Below are 23,486 nucleotides of genomic sequence, written 5' to 3'. Positions count from 1 at the left end.
AATTTTAAATTAATACGTGAAATTTACTCTTTGGGCACAAAAAACGACACGAGATCCTTTGTTGGTGCATAATTTTAAGGAAGTGACGACACTTTTCAACACTGTTTGTACTGCATCGCCTACTGTCTCTGCATTCGATCGATAATGATCCTCAACTTTTATCGCTTTTTTCACACATTCGACAGTTCCATTGACATACGGCTTGAAAAATTCAACAATATCCTCGTCTTGGCATCCTTTCTCGCGTAATCCCTTTTCCAAAAGTGTTGCCGTTTCAAAAAGCTTCACACTCGTATCACCCAAACTCGTTTGAACATCATCGAAACTCGTGCGAATAATTTTAATCGATGCATCAATGGATTTCTGAGCATCTCGTACGAATTCATCGTAACGGATGCGTGTCGCATTCACCGCTCGTTTATTATCCGTTGATGACCAAATATTATCTAATAACTCGTGAATGTCGTCTTGCATGACATTCGCAACATCTGGCATGGAGTCTCGGTACGTGGCAATAACGACGTCGGAAAAGGACGACATGAGTGTGAGCAGGTGATCGATTGTCGAGTTGGTGTCATTGAACACAGATGCCGACGACGACGACGATGATGATGCGTTAATGCACCAATAATTGCTCTGAATTATAAAAGGATTAATTACAAGCAATTAGAAACACAATTCACTCACCGCTTGTAGTAGGTAACAAAAGGCGATGACAACAAAAGAAATTAATTTGAGCATTTTAGGCGTTCTGAACAACTTCAAAGCACACGGTAAACTAAAGTGATTGAGTTACAAAGAAATTTCTTTTATAGTTGTACGAAATTTGGGTCAGCAAAGCATCGAGTAGTGTTCAATATTGTCACCTCGCTTATCAAAACAAATTACATAACTGTATATTAGCATCAAGTTCTTAACTTACTTCCGTCAACTCTCACTTACAAGCTGCAGCTGACATTTAATGCACTTTTTTATTGACAAAAAGCAATTGACGCTTATCGTTGTTAACAAAGATGTTAAAAAAAATTGTTGAATTAGCGAAATTGCAATTTTGTTAGTATTCAGCAAAAAAAATAACATGAGTACTTGAAGAATTGTCATTTTAAATATTTTGATAATATGGAAACAATTAAGATAAAACAATCTTAAGGAAATCCAGAAAAAAATTGACAAAATTTTAATCTGTGTAATTTTCTTTAATTCCTCACAGGTTCTTTTTTTTTATCTTGATAGTTAAAAAACTCAAGATGAAGTCTCTTATGACAGGTTATTCATATCATTCAGTATTAAAATAAAAACTAACCATAAACAAATAAATGGATTTTGCAATCTTTTTAATTTTGCAATGGCTGGCAAAGCCAGCAAGTAGAAACACAAACAGGCAGTCCCCAATTACATGTGTTTACCATCCTTGCCCGATATCATGTGTTTAGAGCCAAAAAGAATAAAATAATTTTAAGTTTCTTAGTTCGTGTTTACCATCCTTGCCCAATATCATGTCTTTTGCTCTTCAAAGCTTTTAATTTTCACACTGCGGCTTTAAACGCCATGGCAAATGGTACATGATACTTCTAAAAAGGAAGGTAATTTCATCTCATGTGTAGTTAAGCAGCTCATTTATATAATCCAATTGGCATGACCAAGTTATTAATGCATTGATTTGTTAATTGACTCACTCATTTAATTCAGATAGTCTTCCAGAAAGGCAACGAATGCGATACTTTTCAACAAGTTTCTTCATAGTGACAAGAAATCGTATTTTGCTAATTATTCAGTAAGAATTTGCAACATCCTTTTTCTGAGAGTTTTATGTTCTGAAACTTCGATTTGAAACACCTGAAATAAATTTTAAAAAATTCTTATGTTAAAACCAAAAACAAAACTTACCGCCAATCATTCACCAACTTAACCATAAAACTAAAAAGTTCTTTATACATTTATAAAATGCATCGAAATTGGGAGTGGCTTTTGTTTGCACAAAGTTTCTTGTTCTTTGTATATTTCATAATCAAATAAAAGGTGGATCTTCAATGTGCAACAATATGCACTTTTGTCGCAGGTTAACGACCATAACGTACCTCGAAACACGTTCCTCGCTTGCTTGAATTTAATTTGTTTTCCGAAGCACTTCATGTTCAATCAAATCCACAAACGCTGCACTGCTTTTTCGTCATGTCCGTTGCTGCATAATAATTAAAGATTCTGCCATATCAATAGAAAATAATAACAAAAGAATGTCTCTTCTTGCAGTAGATATGCTCTAAAAGGATCGAAATCTGCCTGAAAAGTGTTCGCACATAATAAATTGAGTTAACTACTTCTTGCATATTGCATCGTCCTCGTTTCATTTTGGTGACTGTTAATTAAGTTTTTTTGATTTTCTTCTCCGTTTTTGGTGCGACATTCCTTTGAATGTCATTAATTAGGTCACTTCCAACACATCTCTTTGTCCGGAAATCATTGCCAATTGATTGATAAGCCTTTTATTATGATTGTCGTCTTTTGTATGAATTGCGGTAGAGTGCGAACAAAAACACATTGAATGGATAACAGATTATCTCTATCTTTTTTGTTTGTCTGTCTATCCATTTTGCGCATCGAGTTAAGTAAACTTTTTCGGGTGTTTGTTCGGAATAGATAGTTAGTTGATGGTGTTGTCTGCGTTCTAAATGCCTCATATTTTATTCATCAAAATAAACGAGCAGGACTGTCTATCGTAGAATCTCCCAAAGCATAAAAATGTTCGAATGGAAATGAAGCAGTAGCAGCTAGCATCCAACTAAATCCTCTTATCGATATCATTCATCTTGCATCTCCATTATTCCTATGAATTATTCCTTTATTATTATTATGACTAATGCCTAATATAACATGCATTGAAGGCATCATCTGTTATTCGACATGAATTTCATCTCTAATACTTTTTTTTCTCTCTTCCGAAAAATACTTTCATTCAGTCGTCGTACAGAAACTTTTTGATCATCCAACAAAGTTTTCATGTCAAAATGAATATTTAAGTAGATTCTGTCTCAAGTCTCATTTAATTCAATTCCAATGCACAGTTGATAACGCTGCAGAATTAGTCATGAGGAAGAATGACGATAACTAATTTAGCTTTGTGTGCTGTTATCAACTTTTTTTGTGTGTCAATCAATTAGACTTGAAATGCCGATGAAAAGAAAATTAATGGTTGGAAAAAGTAAATTTTTATCGGTGAATTGAAATTCATAAAAATAATGCAAATTTTTATCCGCTTTATCGGATTTTTATCGCATTCCAAAAAAAATCGAGTAGTTTGAAAATGTATCAGGTCACGTGGTTTTTTTTGAGATTTTTGACTCAAAGGAATCACTTATTCTATCAATTTGGAAAAAAAATATAAGAAGCTGTCGTTTGGAGAGCAACAATGATGGTTTTGTGTATTTCATTTGTTGAATACGTGATAGTTTTAACCACGTGGTCTATAAATTAACCACGTGGTTAAAAATATCACGTATTTAACGAATTCAATATACAAAACCATCGTGTTTTGTTTTCCAAACGACAGTTTTATATATTTTTTTTCCAACTTGATAGAATTAGTGATTCCTTTGAGTCAAAGAACTTCCTTTCGAATGCTGCAAAGAAGGAAATTGCATTGCCCCAAGTCAAGTTGCTGTAATGAAGTTGCACTTTTATTGTGAAAAAGATTAATTAGTACCACAAACTTCATTGTGAAAATTACTTTGATGTCTCTTTTGTACTTTATTTAAACAAAAATAAGCAAAATTTTTACTGAGACGAGTCTTTTGAAACGTTAAAAATCAAAAAATTAACCAAAATTATCATGAAAACTTTAATTTTATTCCTGCAAATCTTTTTCTCACAAAAAAAAGAAAAACAAATAAAAATCTCGCAAAATAAATATTTAGATTCTACCTCATATCCTTCTTTTTTTCTCATCTATTCTTTTGAGTTCCCTTCATTTTATTTCCAGTGTTGAAGAGAAAAAGGATGCTACCCTTAAAAAAATATCTTTTATTTTTGTCTACACTAAAAAAAACTACTACAGCAAAAAACTGCTTATCTAACTTTGATCCTTCGAACAACACAACAACAAAAAAAACTTTTACTGTTCTGTATTAAATTACTTTTGCTTTTATTAACAAACTTTAATCTCATTTTAAATAAACTAGAAGAGACACAGAGAGCGAGTCCGAATGCAAATATTTCTCTTCAATATTGTCAATTTTCCGAAACTTTTCGCAAATAAAACAAAGCAAAAAGACAAATAAAATCTCTCATCGTCGTTCACTTTTGCTTCGTTTGCGTCATCTTTTCTCTAATTAATTCTTCGTTAATTAAAATTTTGCGTTGCGCCAGAAATTCGACAACGTGTGTTACGAGCAAAAATTTTTTTTTGAGATTTCTCGTGTGTGTGTTTTGCTCATCATTAATCATCTTTCTCATGAGGTACCATCATAATAAGCAAGGCACATGTAAAGAGATACTTTTTTTTTCCATGTCAATTAGAAAATGCCATTTTTTAAACAAACACACACACACACACGCGAATTTGAGTGATGATTGTTTGTTGTTACAACTGTCGGATTTGCGATGTCGTTTTTTTTTTAATTTAGAAAAAAAAATTAATGCAGTCTAAGCCAAGCGGATATTCAAGTCAAGTTGAAAATTTAAATATTTACTTAAGAAATCGAGCATTTCTTGATGGTCAAAGTCATTTTTCGTCGCATTGAAGGCCCAATTTGAATGTTAAATGAGACCGAAATAAGTGTTATGGCTTTATTATTGGAAAACATTAAATGGAGCGACTGCTGTTGAATTGCCTGTTTAATATGGTGAGTTGATGGGGAAAACATTTGATGTTAAGTGTTTTGTAAATATCAATGAGTTTATTCTCAAGAAAAAAAAATAAAATTAATTATTTTTTTTAAAATAAAATTAAATAATTATTTTAAAATAAATTTAATAATTTTTTAAAAATAAAATAATTTTTTTTAAATGAAATTAAATATTTTTTTAAAATAAAATAAAACAATTTTTTTAATAAAAATAAATAATTTTTTTTTTTAAATTAAATATTTTTTTTTTAAACAAAATTAAATAAATTTTTTAAAATTAAATTAAATAAAATTTTTAAAATAAAATAAAATAATTTAAAAAAAATTAAATAATTTTTTAAAATAAAATAAAATAATTTTAAAAAAATTAAATTATTTTTTTAAAATAAAATTAAATAAATATTTTTTTTAAAAATAAAATTAAATAATTTTTTTAAATAAAATTAAATAATTTTTTAAAAATAAAATTAAATAATTTTTTCAAATAAAATTAATCAATTATTTTTTTTATTTAAAAATTAATTTAAATTTGTTTCAAATTGTTAATAAAAAAAAGTATACATGGATTGACATTTAAAAAAATTATGAAAATAGAACTAATCATTTTAGAAATTTGCATGTTTCAAAAAATTTAAAAAAAATTAAATTAAAGAAATAATTAATTGAAAAAAATATTTTAAAAAATTAACAACTTTTCTTTCAAATAAAAAAAATAATTAATTAAAATAATTTATTTTTAATATTTTTTTAATTAATTATTTATTTTATAATTTATTTTAATATTTTAATTGAAATAAGATTATAAAAATATTCAATCCCTTTTAAAAAAATTTTCAAAAAATTTAAGCAAGTAAAAATTTGCAATTTGTTTAGTTCTAACTTACTTTTTTTATTAAAATACGTCAGAAAGTGGAATTAAAACATTAATTTACAGAATCACAACAACTAGAATTGTTTTGAAAAATAATCAAAACCGTAATAAAAAATTATAAATTAATGATATTTGTACCTGTCGGGATTTTTCCATAAACAAAGTTAATTTAGCGGTACTTTAAATGCAAAAATTCATGCCAAAAGTTGACGTTTTGTTCGTTGTAATTATAATATTTTACCCACGCAGCCTCGCCTTTGTTTCACGCTACGGGTACAATTAATAATTATTTATTGCCTGCAGTCGCAACGAACCAACAGCAACAACATCGTTCCGTGTCAACTCACTCACTTACAATGCGAAAAATCTCAATTGCCATAATTTTGCATGTGTTTATGAAAATCCTTGTCAAAACAATGAATGCACTTGCAATAAAGTTTTTTTTTTTCTTGCCAAGTCAAAAATGCTGCACAAAAAAAAACTTTTTTTGCGAAAATCTGCTTCGTCGGTTAGTTTAATTGTCTTTGAACAATTTTAATGGCAAACGTCTGGATTTTGAGTCACTTACTTACACATTTTATAGTGTAACGTTTGTTTTTAATGGTCCATGAAAAAGAATATTCCCTCACTCACTCAATCTTCACTTAGATCTGTTTATTGTTGTTGATGTGACTCATTTTTTGCATTCACACGATTTTTAGGTCATTTTTAATGTGAAAAATTTAAGATGTTCAAAAAATACCAGACGTCTCCATTTTCAAAGTTTTTACATGCAAATTTATCATAATCTTACGAGAAAATTGTTTGTTCGCTTCACTCATCATTTTCAATTAGCAAAAACACAACTTTTCTCGTTATTATTCATTAAAATTTCAGCTAATCTTGCGGGTTTTGTGCAAACTACCTCAAAGGTTGTCGTGTCATTATCAACATTTGTAACCTATTTTTTCGCAAGTGTTGAGTCAAACACTCGGAAAATATGTGAATAAATTAAGACAACGCATCGGTGCACACAAAGCTATGCTTGTGATAATAATTATGACGATGAGCGACCAACGACGATGCAGACGACTGCTGTTGATGAAAACACACAGAGAGTTTGTCTTTGTGATATATGGGAGGCAAGTGTGTTTATTAAAGTACGATCATTTCCATATGAAAAAGTTTTAATTTAATTTTAATGATGATGCCCGTATGGTGTCTCTGTCAAAGAGTTAGGGGAGGTTTTCATTTAAAATAAAAAAAATAATTATTATTATTAAAATTTTTTTAAATTTTATTAAAATAGTTTTTAAAAAATTTTTTTTATTAACTTTTTTTATTTGTAAATAATTTAAAAAAATATTTTAATTTAAAAATTATTTTTTTTAATTATTTAATTAAAAAAAAAATTATTTATTTTTTTGTTTTATTTTATTTTTATTTTATATTTTTTTTTTATTTATTTTTTTATTTATTTATTTTTAATTTATTTTATTAAAATAGTTTTTAAAATTTTTTTTATTAACTTTTTTTATTTGTAAATAATTTAAAAAAATATTAAACTATCATTTATATTCGTCAAATAAAAAAAATAGTAAAAAAGCGAACTAAAAAGGAATAAACAAGCCGTTTAAAAATTATTTTTTTTAATTATTTAATTTATTTTTTATTAAAAAAAATATTTATTTATTTTGTTTTATTTATTTTTTTATTTTATTTTTTATTTTTTTATTTTTTTTTTTTTTTTTGAAGAAATATCATTTAATTTTTTTTATATTCATTAAAATTTTAAAATTCACCCTAACCAATATGAGCAAAAAACATTCCTCACATAATCATTAAAATTAATGCATCAAACGATATAGTTTTTGTGTGCACTCCGAATATGATATTTTAACCTCAGAAACTACTTTTGCTGCAAATTGTTTTACATTATCTTTTGTTTTTCTACATCTGTTCGTGAATCCACACAGGCCTCTCACAACAATCTTTTTAAAAATAGTAGAAAATTTTTGCATCAGTGTCCCGTTAAATTTAATCACACTTCTCGGTAAGTATTTAGTGCTTAAGGTATTTAACAAACGCAGAAAATGACAAAAAAAAATAACCAACTTTTGATTAGAAAATTGCTTGTGTCGCGTGTGAAAATCATTTAATAAACGCTGAGTAAATGGAAATGACGGGGAAACGGTAATTATCGTTGAAATTGCACTTTTTAATTAAATAATGGTAAACATTTGCAGCGAGAGCATATACAGGTCAAAGAACACAAATAAGTGAACACAATTCTCTCGTAAATAGTGCTTAATTACACGAGAGTACACTAAGAGGATGACACAAATGAACGACCAAAGAAGGAGCGATTTAATCGTTTTTTGTGTTATTTGTGCTTGTAATTTTCCATTCGTATTTTATAAATGAATTAAAATAAATGTACGAAAGCAGTCATGGTCTGATGAAATGTAAAAGACAGTGGTCGTTACTTGAACGTGTCTCATTACTGTCGATTACTTTTCTTTTCCAAGGATGAAATTTTGTAAGGCAACGCCTTATTTGTAATTTCGTGTTTTCTTTTATCATAGAAAACTAAAAATTATTTAAATTTTATATATCGTAAGTTTTCTTAACTTCTTAATGATTTTTTAAAGAAATTTACGATTAAATACAAAATATTTCATAACTTAAAGCGACGCCTTATATTGAATTTCAAGTTTTTTTAATTTTTTAAATTGTAGAATGTCAAATAAGTTCAAAATTAAAAATATTGTTAGTTTGCTTATTTTCTTATTGTAATTTTAGAATTTTTTTTTTGGCTCAACCTAAATTATAACAATTATTGTTCAAAATTTAAAGCGTTGCCTTAACTATAATTTTTATTTTTAAAATTTCTAGTTTCCAATATGCTTAAAATTAATAAAATAGGTTGAACATCTTTAAGCTGGCTTAGCTTTTTTTATTTTTTATAAAAATATTTTTAATTAACCTTAAACAGTTCATAATTTAAGGCAACGCCTTATATATATTTTTTTTATATGAAATAAAATTTTTTTATAATTTTAATTAAGACAATTTTTTATTAATTTTTCAAGAAATATTTGAAAAAAAAATTTTTTTTTAATAATTTAAGGCGACGCTTTAAGGTATTGCCTTAAATGTCGAAAAATTACTTTTTTTCATGTAATTCGTATCTCCCTGTCACTCCCATGCGAATAAACAAGGAATTACAATGCAATTTTCCGTTCACATCGTTTTTGTCTCAAATGAAAATCTACACAAATTACAACAACAACAACTACAATACAATTTATAATCACGACAACAAGATCGGCAGCAGTAATCAAGTGTTCTTATTGCATAATCTCGCAAATTTTCTCATCTATCAAGCGTCTAATGAACACACAGTAAGTACTTGTGCTATATAAAATTTGTGTTTATTTATTTTCCTGACAAATTAATGAATTTTAATGGAAAATTCGCTTTTAATTCGTTTTATTTTTTTGTTCTTTGGCACTGCAGATGTAATCGATTTTGCTGTCCTGATTTATTTTCTTCTTTTTTCTTCGTCTCTAGACACCAATTTCGTGGCAACGACAACAACAATGAAAAATTGAAAGTATCGCTCGACATGTGCATTGTTAAAATTTTATGCATGATAAAAAATTCAACTCTTTTTTTTTTTGCTTCTCTTGATTGGCGACATGCCAAGTAACCTTTTACATTATTTTTAAACATCTAAGAGACATAAACACGAATAACCTTTACGCTAGTTGTTGTAACGTACGCTCGATATGTTAAAGTCACGTGCGCCGAAGACGAAGAAAACTTTCAAGCAGGAACATTCATCGATCGTCGTCGTCGTAAGTCTATCGTCGAATGGGAAAAATTAAAGAAAATGATGTAAAATTAGTACATTAACGTTCTTTCACTTTCTTTCGTTGATGAATTTATTTATTTATAAAAAAAAAGATCACTCTCGCACTCGTGCATGCTCAATTAGTGGAAAACAAAGCCAAACAAGTGTTTATAAACAACATACGGCACGCATTCTATTTATAAAAATAAAAAGACTCAAAATTAGATCTACTCGGACCGATTGAGAGATAAAAAAAATGTACGAGGAACTGTTTTTATGTTGATTCATGAGAATTTTTTCGGGGAAATTCACATGAAAAATACGTCCCTCGTACGAAACGATGCAAGATTAAAACAAATCTCTGACAAAATCCGACTCTCACACCGAAACGAAACATTGTATGGAAAATCTCTTGAACTTTTTGTCTTTTCTCCATACGAAAAACGTAGAGCGGTGTCCAAATTTTGTTTTTATTCTCATTACCCACATATCTCTTGTTTAAATTTACACATGTTTCGATGGTATGGGAGACGAAATGAGAGAATTTTCGGTGTAAAACTAATGAATATATAATTCACGAAGCCGATTTAACTGTTCTCATTTAAGTTTGAGACACAAGAGACGAGAAACGGTGAAAAATATTAAAAACGCGTGAAAAATTATTTTTATTTCTTTACTTTTCATTTGACAAAACGAATAAAAATTAATTTAATTAAAAAATTTAAATAAATAAATAATTAAAAAAAAAATTAAATTCAAAAAATTCGGTAATTCAAGTGAACAAAAAAAGTAAGAAAAGTGAAAATTTGCAAAAAGCAAAAAAAAATTAATGAGACCTTGTGCGAAATCAAGGAAAGTTTGTGATACGTTTTGTTTATTTTTATACTGAAATTCCTGACAACGACTCGACTCGCGTTCACGTACTTACTATCAAGTTGTGCTTACGAAATTTTTTTTTCGACGTGTGTTTTGCCGCACACCATTTTCTTCTCGGGTTATTTCCCATCACATAATTATTTTCACATTATTTTGTTTTGAAAAAAAAGAAGCCGCTGCCTACGCATTTCGCCAGACCATTTTTTAACATGACAAAAATTTTAACAATGAAAATTTCGCCGAATTTTTTTTTTTAATCACAAAAACATGTAAATAATCAATAATTTTTTTTTCTCATTGTTTTTTCTTTGGCAACGTGCGTTTTCGAGTGAACAAAAAAACGTAACAATAAATCTTAAAGTGTTTGCAGATGTGGACACGATTAATGTGATAATTATCGAGTTGGATGTTAGTGTTGGGAAAATGGTGTTGAGATTAATCGTTTGTGGCAAAATGAATTTGTTTGAATGTCATTATGATGATTTTTTGGGAAAAGAAAAAAAAATAGAACTGAAAGAAAGTAAAAATAAATTCTTTGTATAAAAAAATATTTTTAAAAAAATTGTGAAAAAAATATTTTTTAAGGCTTTCAAAAAATTTTAAAATTCATCCTATTTTTTTATTTTTTTTTTTTTTTTTTTTTATTTATAAAAAAAATTTAATTTAAAAAAAATTAAATAAAAAAAATTAAATAGATTTTAAAAAATAAATTAAAAAATATCAAAACTGGGTAAAATCATATTTTTTTTTATTTAATTTGTATTAATTTTCTTTGACCAACTTTGACAATTAATGACTATAAATTAATTTTTTCGTTGTACAAGGGATAAAAATTAAAATAAAATTTATAAAAAAAAAAAAAAAAAATTAAAAAATTTTTACACAAAAAATTAAAATTTATTCAAAAATTATTGACTTATAAAAATTATTTTTCCTTTCTTTTAATTTTTGGTCTTAAAAAAATGTGAAGAATTTTTTTAAAAATTATATCTCTAAAAAAATTGTTTATTTGACAAAATTTAATTTAAAATAGTAAAAAATACATTATTTTGTAATAAAATTTTAAACAAAAAAAAAATTACGAGATTCTTTCTAGACACATAAAAATTTAAAAATCAAAAAAAATTCTTCAAAAAATCAAATAAAGACATCAAATGTCGATTAAAAGACAAATTTAAATTTATAGTTTTTTGTACATTTTTTTCTGTAGGTGTCAAAATCATCATTTTTCTTTTAATTGCAAAGCATCGTGACTTGGTCGTTCCATTTAACAATTTTTCCGATTCATTTTTCATGTACCAATTAATGTCCAAAACGCCTAAAATAACATTTAACACGAACATCGCAGCGCCAACAACACCGATTTCTACGCCTATCTATTCCGCTCCAAAAAATCACCTAATTAAATTTACGACAACGACTGCAGTAAAAATTATTAAATTAATGATTTTATCTTGTGACTCACAGAACAAACCCTTTGCCTCTTCCGTAAGTCTTTTCATAATGGAAAGTGACATTTACAATATTTTTTTTTTAAATTGCAAAAATTCTAAATTTATTGGATGATTTATTTCGAAAATGTAGAAAATGTGTCGCAAGACACGGCGTCATTCAGTTGCATTGAATAATGATCCTCCTCCGCACTCCACATGCAAATTTAGATATTTTTGGCAGGCAGGTAGTAGTAATTGTCAAGAACATTTTTAATTAATTTACAAAAAAAAATGCTTATCGGAAATGTAAAAAAAAAGTACAAATAATATCAATTAACATTACTCACGATTTTATTTAAATTAAAATATAATTTTATCTTTATTTGCATTATTTTCATTTTGTTTCGCAAATTACTGCATTATTTTAGAAATTGATAAACAACGGAATGTAAATTGTGTGATAATCAATAAATGGCACAAATTGCGTATCTACATTTATATTTTTTTGTTGTTCGCATGTGATGTTTATAATTTAATTATATATGCGCGCCCAAATATGTAACTTTTAATTAAATAACAACAACATGCATCGAAAATAAAAAAAAATTCTGTTGTTTTTTGACTGAAACATTAATTTTGATCAAATTTTCAGTGATTTTTGGCAAACGAGTCGAGTCGACATGCTGTGCAAAAGTGATTAAATTACAAAAAAAAATATATTTCTTGATTTCGCACGCATTATTAAAAATAAAATGAATAAAAAAATATTATTATTATTATATTGTAGAAATATAAATGCCAAATCATCATAATAAAAAGAAACATGTAAGTAAAAATTATTTTAGTTTATTAAATTAATTATTATGCAAAATCCTAACCAGACAACAATGACCACGAAAAAAATACAGCTAAAACCAACTAAAATTTATCCAGCGAAAAATTTATAAAATTATTAGATAGTTGACCATATTTTTGACCAAATATCCACAAAATGTGTTGAATAATCTGTTTTGGTTAGCCGCTAACTGTTTTTAGTATTAAACGATATTAGAAAAAAATATTGATGGAAATTTTGTGATTTTTTTAATATTTCTTAAATTTAAATTAAGGTTATATTTAATAATTTTGAGATAAAAAAAATAAATTTAAAAAAAATTATAGGCTAAATATTTTCATTTAATTTAAAATTGAATAAAATACAATTAATTTATCATTATTCATAATTTTCATGAATGTATCTTCACTAAATTGGTAAATTAAAATATTTTCAAAGCAATTCAATTAATATTTGACACAAAGCAGACTTTGATGTTTCATGCCCTTTGTTAAAATAGGTTAATGCAAACCTCATTTTTAATTTTCAAAAATAAATTTATGATGGAAAAACGATCTTATGACCCATATTTTATAAAGAAATAAAAAAATATGTAATTAAAAAAAATATATTTTTTTAATTTATTTATTTAATTCATTTAATAATTTTTTTTAATAATAATTTAATCATTTAATTTTATTAAAAATAAAGAAAAAATACTTTTTCTACGAATATTCGCAAGAATATAAAAAAAAATATTATTAAAAATAAAGAAAAATTATTTTTTCTACGAATATTCACAAGAATATAAAAAAAATTATTATTTTTACTCAAAAGTCTCAAAAATCACTTAGAATTATATAGAAAAAAATATACACGAAAATTTATTTATTTTTATTTTCTTATTTTTTTCTTATTTTTTTCTTATTTATTTTTTAAATTTTTAATAAATTTATTTATTAAATTTTAATCTTTAATCAAAAAATTTTAAATTGAATTTAAGTAAAAAATAAATAAAAAAAATATTTTAATTAAAAATTTTACTCTATAACGCTCCAGATAAATTAATTAAAAGTTTGCCATAGGTCAAATTGATGTATTTAATCCTATAAAAATAAAATAATTAAAATTTTATCATTAAATCTCCTAAAAACACGTAAAATATTAATCAATTTTAGAACAAAATTAATATTATTCCAAACAACGAAAAAAAAATTAAACAACAATTTTTGATATAATCAGATTAAATTTTGCACATCATTCTTGCACCTGCATTGGTGTTGCGATTAAATCGATTATTTCACTTCATTAACATAAAACGCATTTTCCACACGGCACAATAGATTAGAGATCATCAGCATCACACGTCGGTCTTTTGATTGAATAAATTCCATTGTTCGCTCAATTAACGCGCGAAATGTAAACTATTTTGCATTAAAATCTACAAAATTCATCTCGTCATGTTGTTATGAATTTCATTCCGTTTTATAAACAGAATAATTTTTCATACATTTTTTCGCAACTTGTACGTCGTGCTTATGATTTATTATTACTGTGAACGTCAAATGCATCACTTGCCAATAAATCATAATCATTTCATGCAGTTGTGCGAAGGAATAACAAAGCGGCAAAAAACGCATGCACCTTCAATGGAAAAAAAATTATTCGCAAAACGTTGCTTCCAACGAGGAAGGATTAGAAGCCCGTAAAATAATAAAGTTTAGTTTGGTATGCAATTAAGTTCCGCCGTTTATGCATCAACCTGCATAAAAAAAAGAACAAAGGAGAATTTTATAAAATTTCAATTAGAAAGCCTTTATTACAAATCCTTTACAAAACAAAAAAAAATGTAATTTAATAATCGAAGCACCACGCTTTGGAATCTCGATATTTTTTTCATCAACGGACTGCAAAAGTTTCATGCGTTGTTAGAGCAAAAATTCTTCCGCAATGCAAAACACAGAAAAAACAACTTTTTTCAAAAGCTGCACTACAAAAAAAAAGAGAATAAAATTTTTTAAATACCTTTGCTGCAGTCGGATTGGAATTCAACATCTCAATCGTACATGTGCCGAATCGAACACCAAAATAGAGTTATCATTCAAAATAAAATTCTGCATTTCGTTTGAGTCGTTGTCGTCGCTTTCATCGCTTTCGCCGTGTTTACGTTAAAAAACGTGTATCGTTTTCGCGGTTACTCAAATCACTCTTTTAATTAAATGCAAACGAAAATATTTGTGTTTCTTGCGATTTTTCGTTTTTTTTTTTGCAATTTTTGGGATAACAGAATCGAATTTTTTATTAAAGCTCGAGCTTCAAATTTATAATTAAAAATTTTGGACAAAAAATTATTTTTTTTAATTATTTAATTTATTTTTTTTATTAATTTTTTATTTTTCAAAAATTTTTTTTAATATTTTTTTTTTAATTATACAATTTTTAACAAAGTCAAAATAACCTTCTGACAATTAAAAAAGTAAAAAGTACAAAAATTGTAAAATTTAGAAAATAAAAAAAAATAATTATTATTTTAGTTGCAAAAGTCACTTTTAACATTAAAATTTGACTTAAACTTAAAAGTTTATTTTAATTAAATTAAATAATTTATTAATTAAATAAAAAATAATTAATTAATTTAATAAAAAATTTAAATTTTTTAAAAAATTTTTTATAATTTAAATAAAAAAATATTTAATTATTTTTTAATTTTTATTCACATTTTTAATTAAAAAATTAAATTTTTTTTATTAAAAAAAAATAATTAAATTTAATTTAATTTAATTTTCACTATTTTTGCAATTTTTTAAAGATTTAAACTCGATTGAAGCTCGAGCAGGCTTAAAACCAAACTTGCAATATTTGTTCGAAAACAAAAAACGATGACGACGCGAACCGGTGAGAAACATTCATGTGCTCATTAAAATGCACATATACGTTGGAAATGATGATTTTACCGCAATTTTTATGTGTTTTTGATGGTGATTCAATTATAATTAAGATTTTTGCCACACATTTCCATGTGCCTCTCGTTTTCGTAGTGCGGCGACATCTAATTGGCACAATTGCATAATCGTTCTTGTGGTATTTTTTTTTCGCATTGTGTGTAAAAAAAAAATAAAGTTCATTAAAACTCACATATGCACATAATTAAAACGGGTTTGTTTGTTAATTGCGGGATTGAATCGGATCAAATCCGTGGTTAAGTAATTATTATCAATGTTTAACGAATTTTTTGCGGTCTCATTTACTTCCGACATTAATTTGACCTGATTTTTATTTTGAAAATTACCAGACGTCTCCATTTGCAGGCGTCGCTCATGACCTCAAATTATCCAAAATATGCCAATAATTGATGACAAATGGGTGTCAAAGGTCGAGAAAATTCACTCCAGACACACATTTTCGGATATAAATCTAAAATTTATGTGAAATTATTGCTCTCGATGCGATATTTATGACTCTTGAAAGAGTTCTCTTTTATTGAAATCAATCTTCTCCATTCCATTTATAAATTTATTATTATTTATGATGATTCAAATCTATATTTTTTTTTTGTTGGAATCGTATAATGGTCCAGTCATGACTTTGATTTATTATTGCATCCGATGCATTTTAGACTCACTCACTCGTCATTGAGCTCAAAAACATCAACAACTGGCGCTAAATTGGAAATGCTCCGGAAAATGTGTTGAAAATTCAAATTTTGAACGCTCGAATGTTAAATAAAATATTATTATTAATAACCATAAAATACAGAAATATAAAATAAATATTTCTAAAAAAAAAATCTCATTTCTTGAAACACTTTTTACTCACTTGCCATCGTATATCAATCAAGTATCATTTTTCATTTCGGTAAACGTATAAAATAATAAAACATCGTAAATATTGATGTGTGCAAATATTTTAAAATGAAAGTGAAAAAAGATTAACACAACGCGGAGTACGAGTGTGAAAAGAAACCCACTCAAAACTTTTTTCTGTGTTTATTTGACGAAAAGAGACCACAAAAAAATGATTTTATTTATATTTTTTTATGGATTAGATTTTACACGAGTGTTGATAAAAGCGAAGAATTTTCCTTTGATTCTTCGATTATTTTTACAGGTTTCAATCGTTTATTTAAAGAATTTTGACGGTACTTAGGAACATCATCAAACGTTTGATTAATAATAATAAAAATGTAGTTTTAAAAGCACTTTGAGATTATTTCATGGTGATTCGACCATCAATGAAAAAATTATAAGTGATGCTATCGGAAAAACAGAAATGAGAAATTTTGTGATGAATTGATTTTTATTTAAAAAAAAAATTGTTCAAGAGTTTAAAATTGAAATTTTTGTCTTGAAAATGTTCATTAAAATAAAAAAATTATTTTTTATTTAAAAATATAAAAAAATATTTTTTTTAAAAAAAAAATTTTTAGTATAAAAAAATGTACAAAAAAAAAATATTAAATTTTTATTTAAAAGAAATAAAATGAAAAGTTCAAAATAATAATTATTTAAAAAATATAAAAAATTTAAATTTAAAAATTGTTAATTAATTAATTATTTATTATTAAAATTAAAATCGATAGTTATTTTAAAAAACAAATTAAAAAATTAAAAAAAAATAATTTAATTTATTTACCCAAATTTAAAAAAAAAAATAAATTTTATTCAAAAAATTAAAAGAAACATTTAATCGAAAGTTTAAAAAATAATACAATAATTAATTAATTTTTCAATTCTTTTTAATTAAATATTTTTTATTAACAATTAAAAAAATTAAATTAAATTAAATTTAATTAAATTAATAATAAAATAATTAAATTTAATATTTTTTTGCAACGATTTTTTTTATTTTAATTACAATTTATTTTTATTTATTTTTCGTGATCTTTCGTGAATTTTATTTTTTTTTCTTTCTTAGTTGGGCTTTCAGGTCTAAATTTATTTTGCTCTTGTTAATTTTACATCAATTTTTCATTAATTTTTCCAACAAAAAAAATTAAATTAAAAATTTAATTAATTAAATTAAATATTATTAATTAAAAATTAATTTAATTAAATTATTTTTTTAACATTTTGAAATATACTTTTAATTTTTTCTTAATTTATTTTAAATTTTTGAATTAAAACCGAAAAATAATAAAAATTCGCTTAAAATAAAAAAAAACATGAAAATCTGTTCGTTATCGATTTACGACACGTGTCATTCAATATGCTTCAAACCAAACGATTTTCATCACAAAAAGTGCCTTTCAACGAAAATTTTCTTACAACGAAAAAATCACTTAATTCACAGATCGATTGTAAAACATCCGACAAAAAACAACTTCATAAATTCACAGACAACTCATTGAAATGTGAGTCATTTTAACTCATTAAAGTACAAATATTTATCATTAACCCAAAAACATTGGAAATTTCTTTCTCACATTCGTCTCTCGTGTCAAATAACGCTCTTCTGAATAATCTTCTGGATTACGCTTGTCTTGTAGAAATTTTTTTCCCTTCGCAAATCATCAAAATCGTATTGGAATGAGATTATTTATTTACGATTTAATTTACTATTGAAGAACACGCGCGCCGCGTTCATTCATTTCTTTGAGGAAATTGTTTATTTAAATTTTTTCTGCTTGCTGCGCCGTTAATTTATAATATTTATTGTTTTGACAAGGAGAAGAAGTCTTTGATCGGATGGACAGTATTTATTTGTAAATTAAATTGAAATTAACATCTGGGCAGCGGGTAACCACGTGTTTTGTTGTTATTTTAGGTGTTAGGGTTTTTTCTTGCGGCTTTTTCACTAGAAAAAAATTAAATTTGAAATAAATAGAAGATTAATTGCTTCCGAATTTTATTTTTTTTACCACCTTCTGGCTTTCTCCGAAATTTATTGACGTCAATTTTTTTAATTTTTTTTTTTTCAGAAGTCGAAGAGGAAGCCTCACAACGATTCAAACAACAACCGGCAGTCAGTTGATACAGTCAATATGGATGGTCTTGCAATTGCTGACGAAGTGAACGAAAATCCAAATCCCGAGCCCAGAAGTCACAAGCCATACAGAATTGCCAAATCCGATGTTATGGGTCGATATCTCGTGGCAAATCGCGATCTTCGTGCCGGAGAGTTGATCATCAAAGTAGATCCCGTTGCCGTTGGTCCTTGTGCCGAATCGAATCCCGTGTGTCTTGGATGTAGCACAGATTTGCCGCGATGCCAGAAGAAAGTTCACAAATGCAAAAATTGCGGATGGCCTCTTTGCGGCGCCAAATGTCGCGGTATTAAGAAAGATTTGGGACACAGCACGTACGAATGTGATGAATTGCGAAAACATCGTGTCTCGGATTTCCTTCAAGATTGCAGCGAACAAGATGCGAGTCACATGTACGAAGCGATTTTGGCGCTACGTTGCCTTTTGCTGAAAAATTACAAACCCGAGTTGTGGGAAAAGTTGAACGAAATGGAGTCACACAACGAATTGCGACGCGGAATTCCCGCCCTATGGAGTCGAAATCAAAAAATAATTGTCGATCGGATACGAAAAGATTGGAAATTCGAGGAATTTACGGAAGAGGAAGTTCACACAGTCTGCGGGATATTAGAAGTGAACTCGTTTGAAGTTGGAACAGTTGGATGTCGTGCAAGAGCTCTTTTCCCCGAGGCGTTTTACATTTCGCACGAATGTTCGCCGAATACGACACACACAGATCATCCGCGAAATCACGCGATTTCACTGCGAATGACGAAAGACATCAGAGAAGGCGAAATGATCTCACTCAGTTACTCGTATACGTTGCAAGGAACTCTCAAGCGGCGACAACATTTGAAAGATTCAAAGTTCTTTTGGTGCGAATGTCGGAGATGTAAGGATCCAACGGAATTGGGGACTTTTACGAGTGCCTTGCAATGCCCCAATTGCAATGGCGGATATATTTTGACGACAAATCCGCTCGATCAAGATGCTCCGTGGAAGTGTCAAAAGTGTGAAAGGACCTTGACGGGGAAAGATGTCCTCTCGTTAGTTGATAATTTGTTTGAGGAGATGGAAACTGTCGATCCGAATGCTACAGAAGGCTATGAAGCGTTTTTATCGAAGTAAGTTTTATAATTTTTTAATTAATTTTTGACTGCTTCAAATTTATTTTAAACTTTTTGTATTATTTTTCATTTAAAAAAAAATTTCATAAATTTTTTTTTTTTTTTTTTTTTAATTGTTATAATTTTTTTTTATTTTAAAAAAAAAATTAAATGATTAATTTAAATTTATTAATTTTTTTTATTTTTTTTTAAATAATTTTTAATTTTTTTTTTTCGATTTTTTGTTTTGTAAAAATTTTTTTTTAACGAAAGTTTGTAATTTTTTAAATTTTTTCCTTGAAAAATTTGCTTTAAAATTTTTTTTTTTTTTTATTTTTTTTTTTGATGAGCATGAGACAATATTTTTTAATATTTTTTTATTTATTTTTTTTAATTTAATTTAATTTTAAAAAATTTTTTATTTCTATTTAATTTAAAAATTTTTTTTTTAAATTTTTTTAAATTTTTATTTTTTATTTTTTTTTTTAAATTTTGTTTTATTTAAAAAAAAATTTGAACATTGCTTTATAAAAAAAAAAATTTGAATATTTTTTATTTTTTTCGAAAAAATTAACAACTATTTTTAATTTTCATTTCAAACATTTTTTAATAATTTTCTTCAATCAAAAAAAAAATTCTAACAAAAAATTTAAAATAAATTCTAAGCAGTTTAAATGAAAAATATTGAAAATTTTTAATTTTTCCTTAGATATCGCAACGTTCTCCACAAAAATCACTACTTAAATCTCTCAGCCAAACACAATCTCTGTCAATTGTATGGCCGAACAGCAAGTCACATGTTGCAGGATATGTCGCCGGAAGAGTTGAGTCGCAAAGAAACCATTTGTCGCGACTTGTTGGAAGTAATTGACATTCTCGAGCCGGGTCTATCGCGTTTGCGTGGCGTTGTAATGTACGAATTGCATGCTCCGCTGATGATGCAAGCACGAAAACTCTTTGAATCCCGAAAAATAAGTACAAATGACCTGAAAAATCGCTTGAAGGAAGTCGTAAATTTATTGCGCGAATCAGAGAAGATTTTGAGTTTTGAGCCGGAAGGCACGCAGGAAGCTGATATGGCGATGGGAGCGAAAGATGCCCTCATGCGTCTCGGAAATAGTGTAAATTTTTGACATAAATAGCAAAAGAGTGATGAATAAATGAATAATATTTTGAAAAAAAATTAAAAATTTTTATTAAAAGTCCTGAAGGTAAGTTATTCATCAGATTTTTCCATTTTTTCATCTGCCATTTCTTCATTTTTATCAACTTTTGTGTCTTCAACGACTTTTTCAGGCTCATCCGAGTCTCGTTCAAAGACTAAAACTAATTCCATGTGCGCTGTATGAGGAAACATGTCAACCGCGACGCCATATTTCGGCGTAAATGGGTTCCCACTCAAGGCTTTTGAACGAGGTCTGCACAAATCAATTAAATTTTTGAAGACACTTTTCGGCGAACATGACACGTAAATTAATTTTTTGATTTTTTCCGAGTTGCGAAGTTGATAAATTGAACGATCATCTAAAAATTTAAAGGAAAATCAGATTTTAAATAATTTTTTGGGTTTAAATTAAAACTTACGTAATCCAGGTCTCGGCGGATCAACAATCGCTACAACATCTTCCTCATTTTGACATTCACCTTTCACGATACTTTTAATCCAGTCATCCGAATTGGCACACGTGAACGAGCAATTTTCCACATTATTGGCTTCAGCATTGAAATTTGCATCTTTTATCGCTTCTTCGATAATTTCCACGCCAAGCACTCGCTTGCAATGTTTCGACAGGCACAAGCCAATTGTTCCAATGCCGCAACAAACATCCAGCAAAGTCGTCTTATTTTTGTCTAATTTGCCCAAATCGATCAATTTTTGGTACAAAACTTCCGCTGCCGCTGAATTTGTTTGGAAAAACGACGCAGGACTGATGCGGAATTTGAATCCTAATATTTCGTCAGTGATGTATTCGGATCCCCATAAATGCGTGAAGGGCAAAAATGTTTCGCCAGGCGCTCGTTTCTTCAGAATTTGATAATAAATTGACGTGACGTTCGCGGATTTGCCGTCTCCTGACGTGAAAAAGTCGATAATTTGTTGTTTTGTTTTGTCAAAAGCTTCGGAAGTTAAATCTTGCATTTCTAAGCCGATGGAGAGCATTATTTCGCCCGTTGAGAAGGATTGACGCACCATGAGAAGCTTCCAGTGACCTTCATGTGACTCCTGATTAAAAATCGGCAAATCCGATTGCTCGAGGAATTTTTCGAAAATTTTTGCGATATTTTTCATTTCCTTTGAAATGTGTTTCAAATCGTCAAGAGGCCCAACTTCGACCGTTCCATCGAAGTAACTTCCGAATCTTTGCCCGATCGTGACTTTTCCCGTGCTATCTTTGCCGATGCTGAACTCACATTTGTTGCGATATCCATCGATGGCGGGACTTGCTTTAATATTTTCCAACTGAAAAATGACGCCATCATTCAATTTTCGTTGTTCTTCGATCCATTTACGTTTTGCCGGACTTGCTTTCCAAAATTGATTCGAAAAGTCATGCAACAATTTCTTAACTTCGTCCTGTTTTTGCTTCAATTGTTCCTCGTACGGCAAATGAGCCAAAGGAGTTGTCGATTCAACCAGCGTTTTTTGCTTTTTCGTCGCATTGCCGCCTTGTTGATTGTCGCGATTCCGTTTTCGTACCATGGGATCGGGAACTGGCGTACTTTTCACCGCTTCCAAAGTCTTTCCTTTCCACTGATAACCATTAATCATGGGAATCGCCTTTTCTCGGTCCTCTTCGTTGCGGAAACAAACAAAGCAAAAATGATGCCCGGGGCGAATCATCTTGACTTTGCCGGGATTACATTTTATTTTGTCCGAGAGGAATTTCTTGAGCGATTGGGCGCCGTAATGCCGAGGAAGGTTTTTTACTTCGATCTTGAAATTTTCTTGCGTGAATCCGTTTTTGAGGTAAGCGAATTCATCTTCTTCTTTTGTTGTTGATGATTTTTCGTCGAATTCTTGTATTACTTCCGATACAAGTTCTGACACGGATTTCGAGGCATCGTCTGACATGTTTTTTAAAGTGCTCCAATGAGTTTTTGAAAAGAAATTTAATTTTCCGGTGAATTTTATTTACAAACGATTCACGTGTATTTTTGTGTGTTTGAGACGAATGAAATTGATAAAACAGCTGATCTGCACTCAGTCACTTGGATTTCTTCATGCAATTCAGTCACGTGCCGAATGAAATTTGAAATTTAGAAAAATATAAAAACGTTGAGATTTGTTCGATATGATGACTTTTTACTCAAGAACTAAAAATTTTTTTCTTACAATTTAATTTATAAAATTGACAAGATAATTTAAATTAATTATCAATAATTTTTTAATTTCTTATTAATAATTTTAACCAAATTTTGAGAAAAAAATATCAACTTTTCTACCGCTTTTATTTTTTTTTAATTTTAGTTATTTATTTATTTTAATTTTATTTACTTTATTTTTTTAGAAAAAAATATATTTGACTTAATAATTATTTAATTAAATATTTTTAAATTTTATTAAATTTTTATAAAAAGCTCTCTTGATATATAAAATTTTCTGAAATTTATTTTTAATTTTTTATTTATTGGCAAAAATAAAAAATAATTAATTAATCATTTAAATAACTTCGAAAAAAAAATCAATTTTAATATTTTTTTTTTTATTAAAAATTAAAAAATTAATTTTTTTTAATTAAAAAAATAA

General features: G+C 27.4%; 2 protein-coding genes across 2 annotated transcripts; one reads left to right on the top strand and one right to left on the bottom strand.

Moving 5' to 3' along the window:
• The first annotated feature begins 10,179 nt into the window (after window positions 1-10,179).
• LOC134838283 (SET domain-containing protein SmydA-8-like) lies at window positions 10,180-20,871 on the top strand. The gene is made up of 4 exons (XM_063853782.1): window positions 10,180-10,336; window positions 12,644-12,681; window positions 18,588-19,756; window positions 20,448-20,871. The coding sequence occupies exons 2-4, from the start codon at window positions 12,652-12,654 to the stop codon at window positions 20,869-20,871; spliced, it is 1,623 nt and encodes a 540-aa protein (XP_063709852.1). The 5' UTR covers window positions 10,180-10,336; window positions 12,644-12,651.
• LOC134838282 (tRNA (uracil-5-)-methyltransferase homolog A) lies at window positions 20,422-22,881 on the bottom strand. Its single transcript, XM_063853781.1, has 2 exons — window positions 21,323-22,881; window positions 20,422-21,262 (listed from the first exon to the last, which is right to left on the bottom strand). The coding sequence occupies exons 1-2, from the start codon at window positions 22,809-22,811 to the stop codon at window positions 20,955-20,957; spliced, it is 1,797 nt and encodes a 598-aa protein (XP_063709851.1). The 5' UTR covers window positions 22,812-22,881; the 3' UTR covers window positions 20,422-20,954.
• Window positions 22,882-23,486: the final 605 nt, after the last annotated feature.

This window comes from Culicoides brevitarsis, chromosome 1 (genome assembly GCF_036172545.1).
Source record: "Culicoides brevitarsis isolate CSIRO-B50_1 chromosome 1, AGI_CSIRO_Cbre_v1, whole genome shotgun sequence".
Taxonomy (NCBI): domain Eukaryota; kingdom Metazoa; phylum Arthropoda; class Insecta; order Diptera; family Ceratopogonidae; genus Culicoides; species Culicoides brevitarsis.
The sequence above is the reverse complement of the archived record's forward strand: the minus strand, read 5'-3'. Positions and strand labels throughout refer to the sequence as shown.

Bases quoted from the DNA above. Each gene is read 5' to 3' on its own strand.
- LOC134838282 (XM_063853781.1), bottom strand. From the start codon at position 22,811: ATGTCAGACGATGCCTCGAAATCCGTGTCAGAACTTGTATCGGAAGTA. The intron at 21,263-21,322 runs GTAAGTTTTAAT...TTAAATTTTTAG, and splicing joins TCCGCCGAGACCTGGATTAC to ATGATCGTTCAATTTATCAA.
- LOC134838283 (XM_063853782.1), top strand. From the start codon at position 12,652: ATGCCAAATCATCATAATAAAAAGAAACAT. The intron at 12,682-18,587 runs GTAAGTAAAAAT...TTTTTTTTTCAG, and splicing joins ATCATAATAAAAAGAAACAT to AAGTCGAAGAGGAAGCCTCA. The intron at 19,757-20,447 runs GTAAGTTTTATA...ATTTTTCCTTAG, and splicing joins TATGAAGCGTTTTTATCGAA to ATATCGCAACGTTCTCCACA.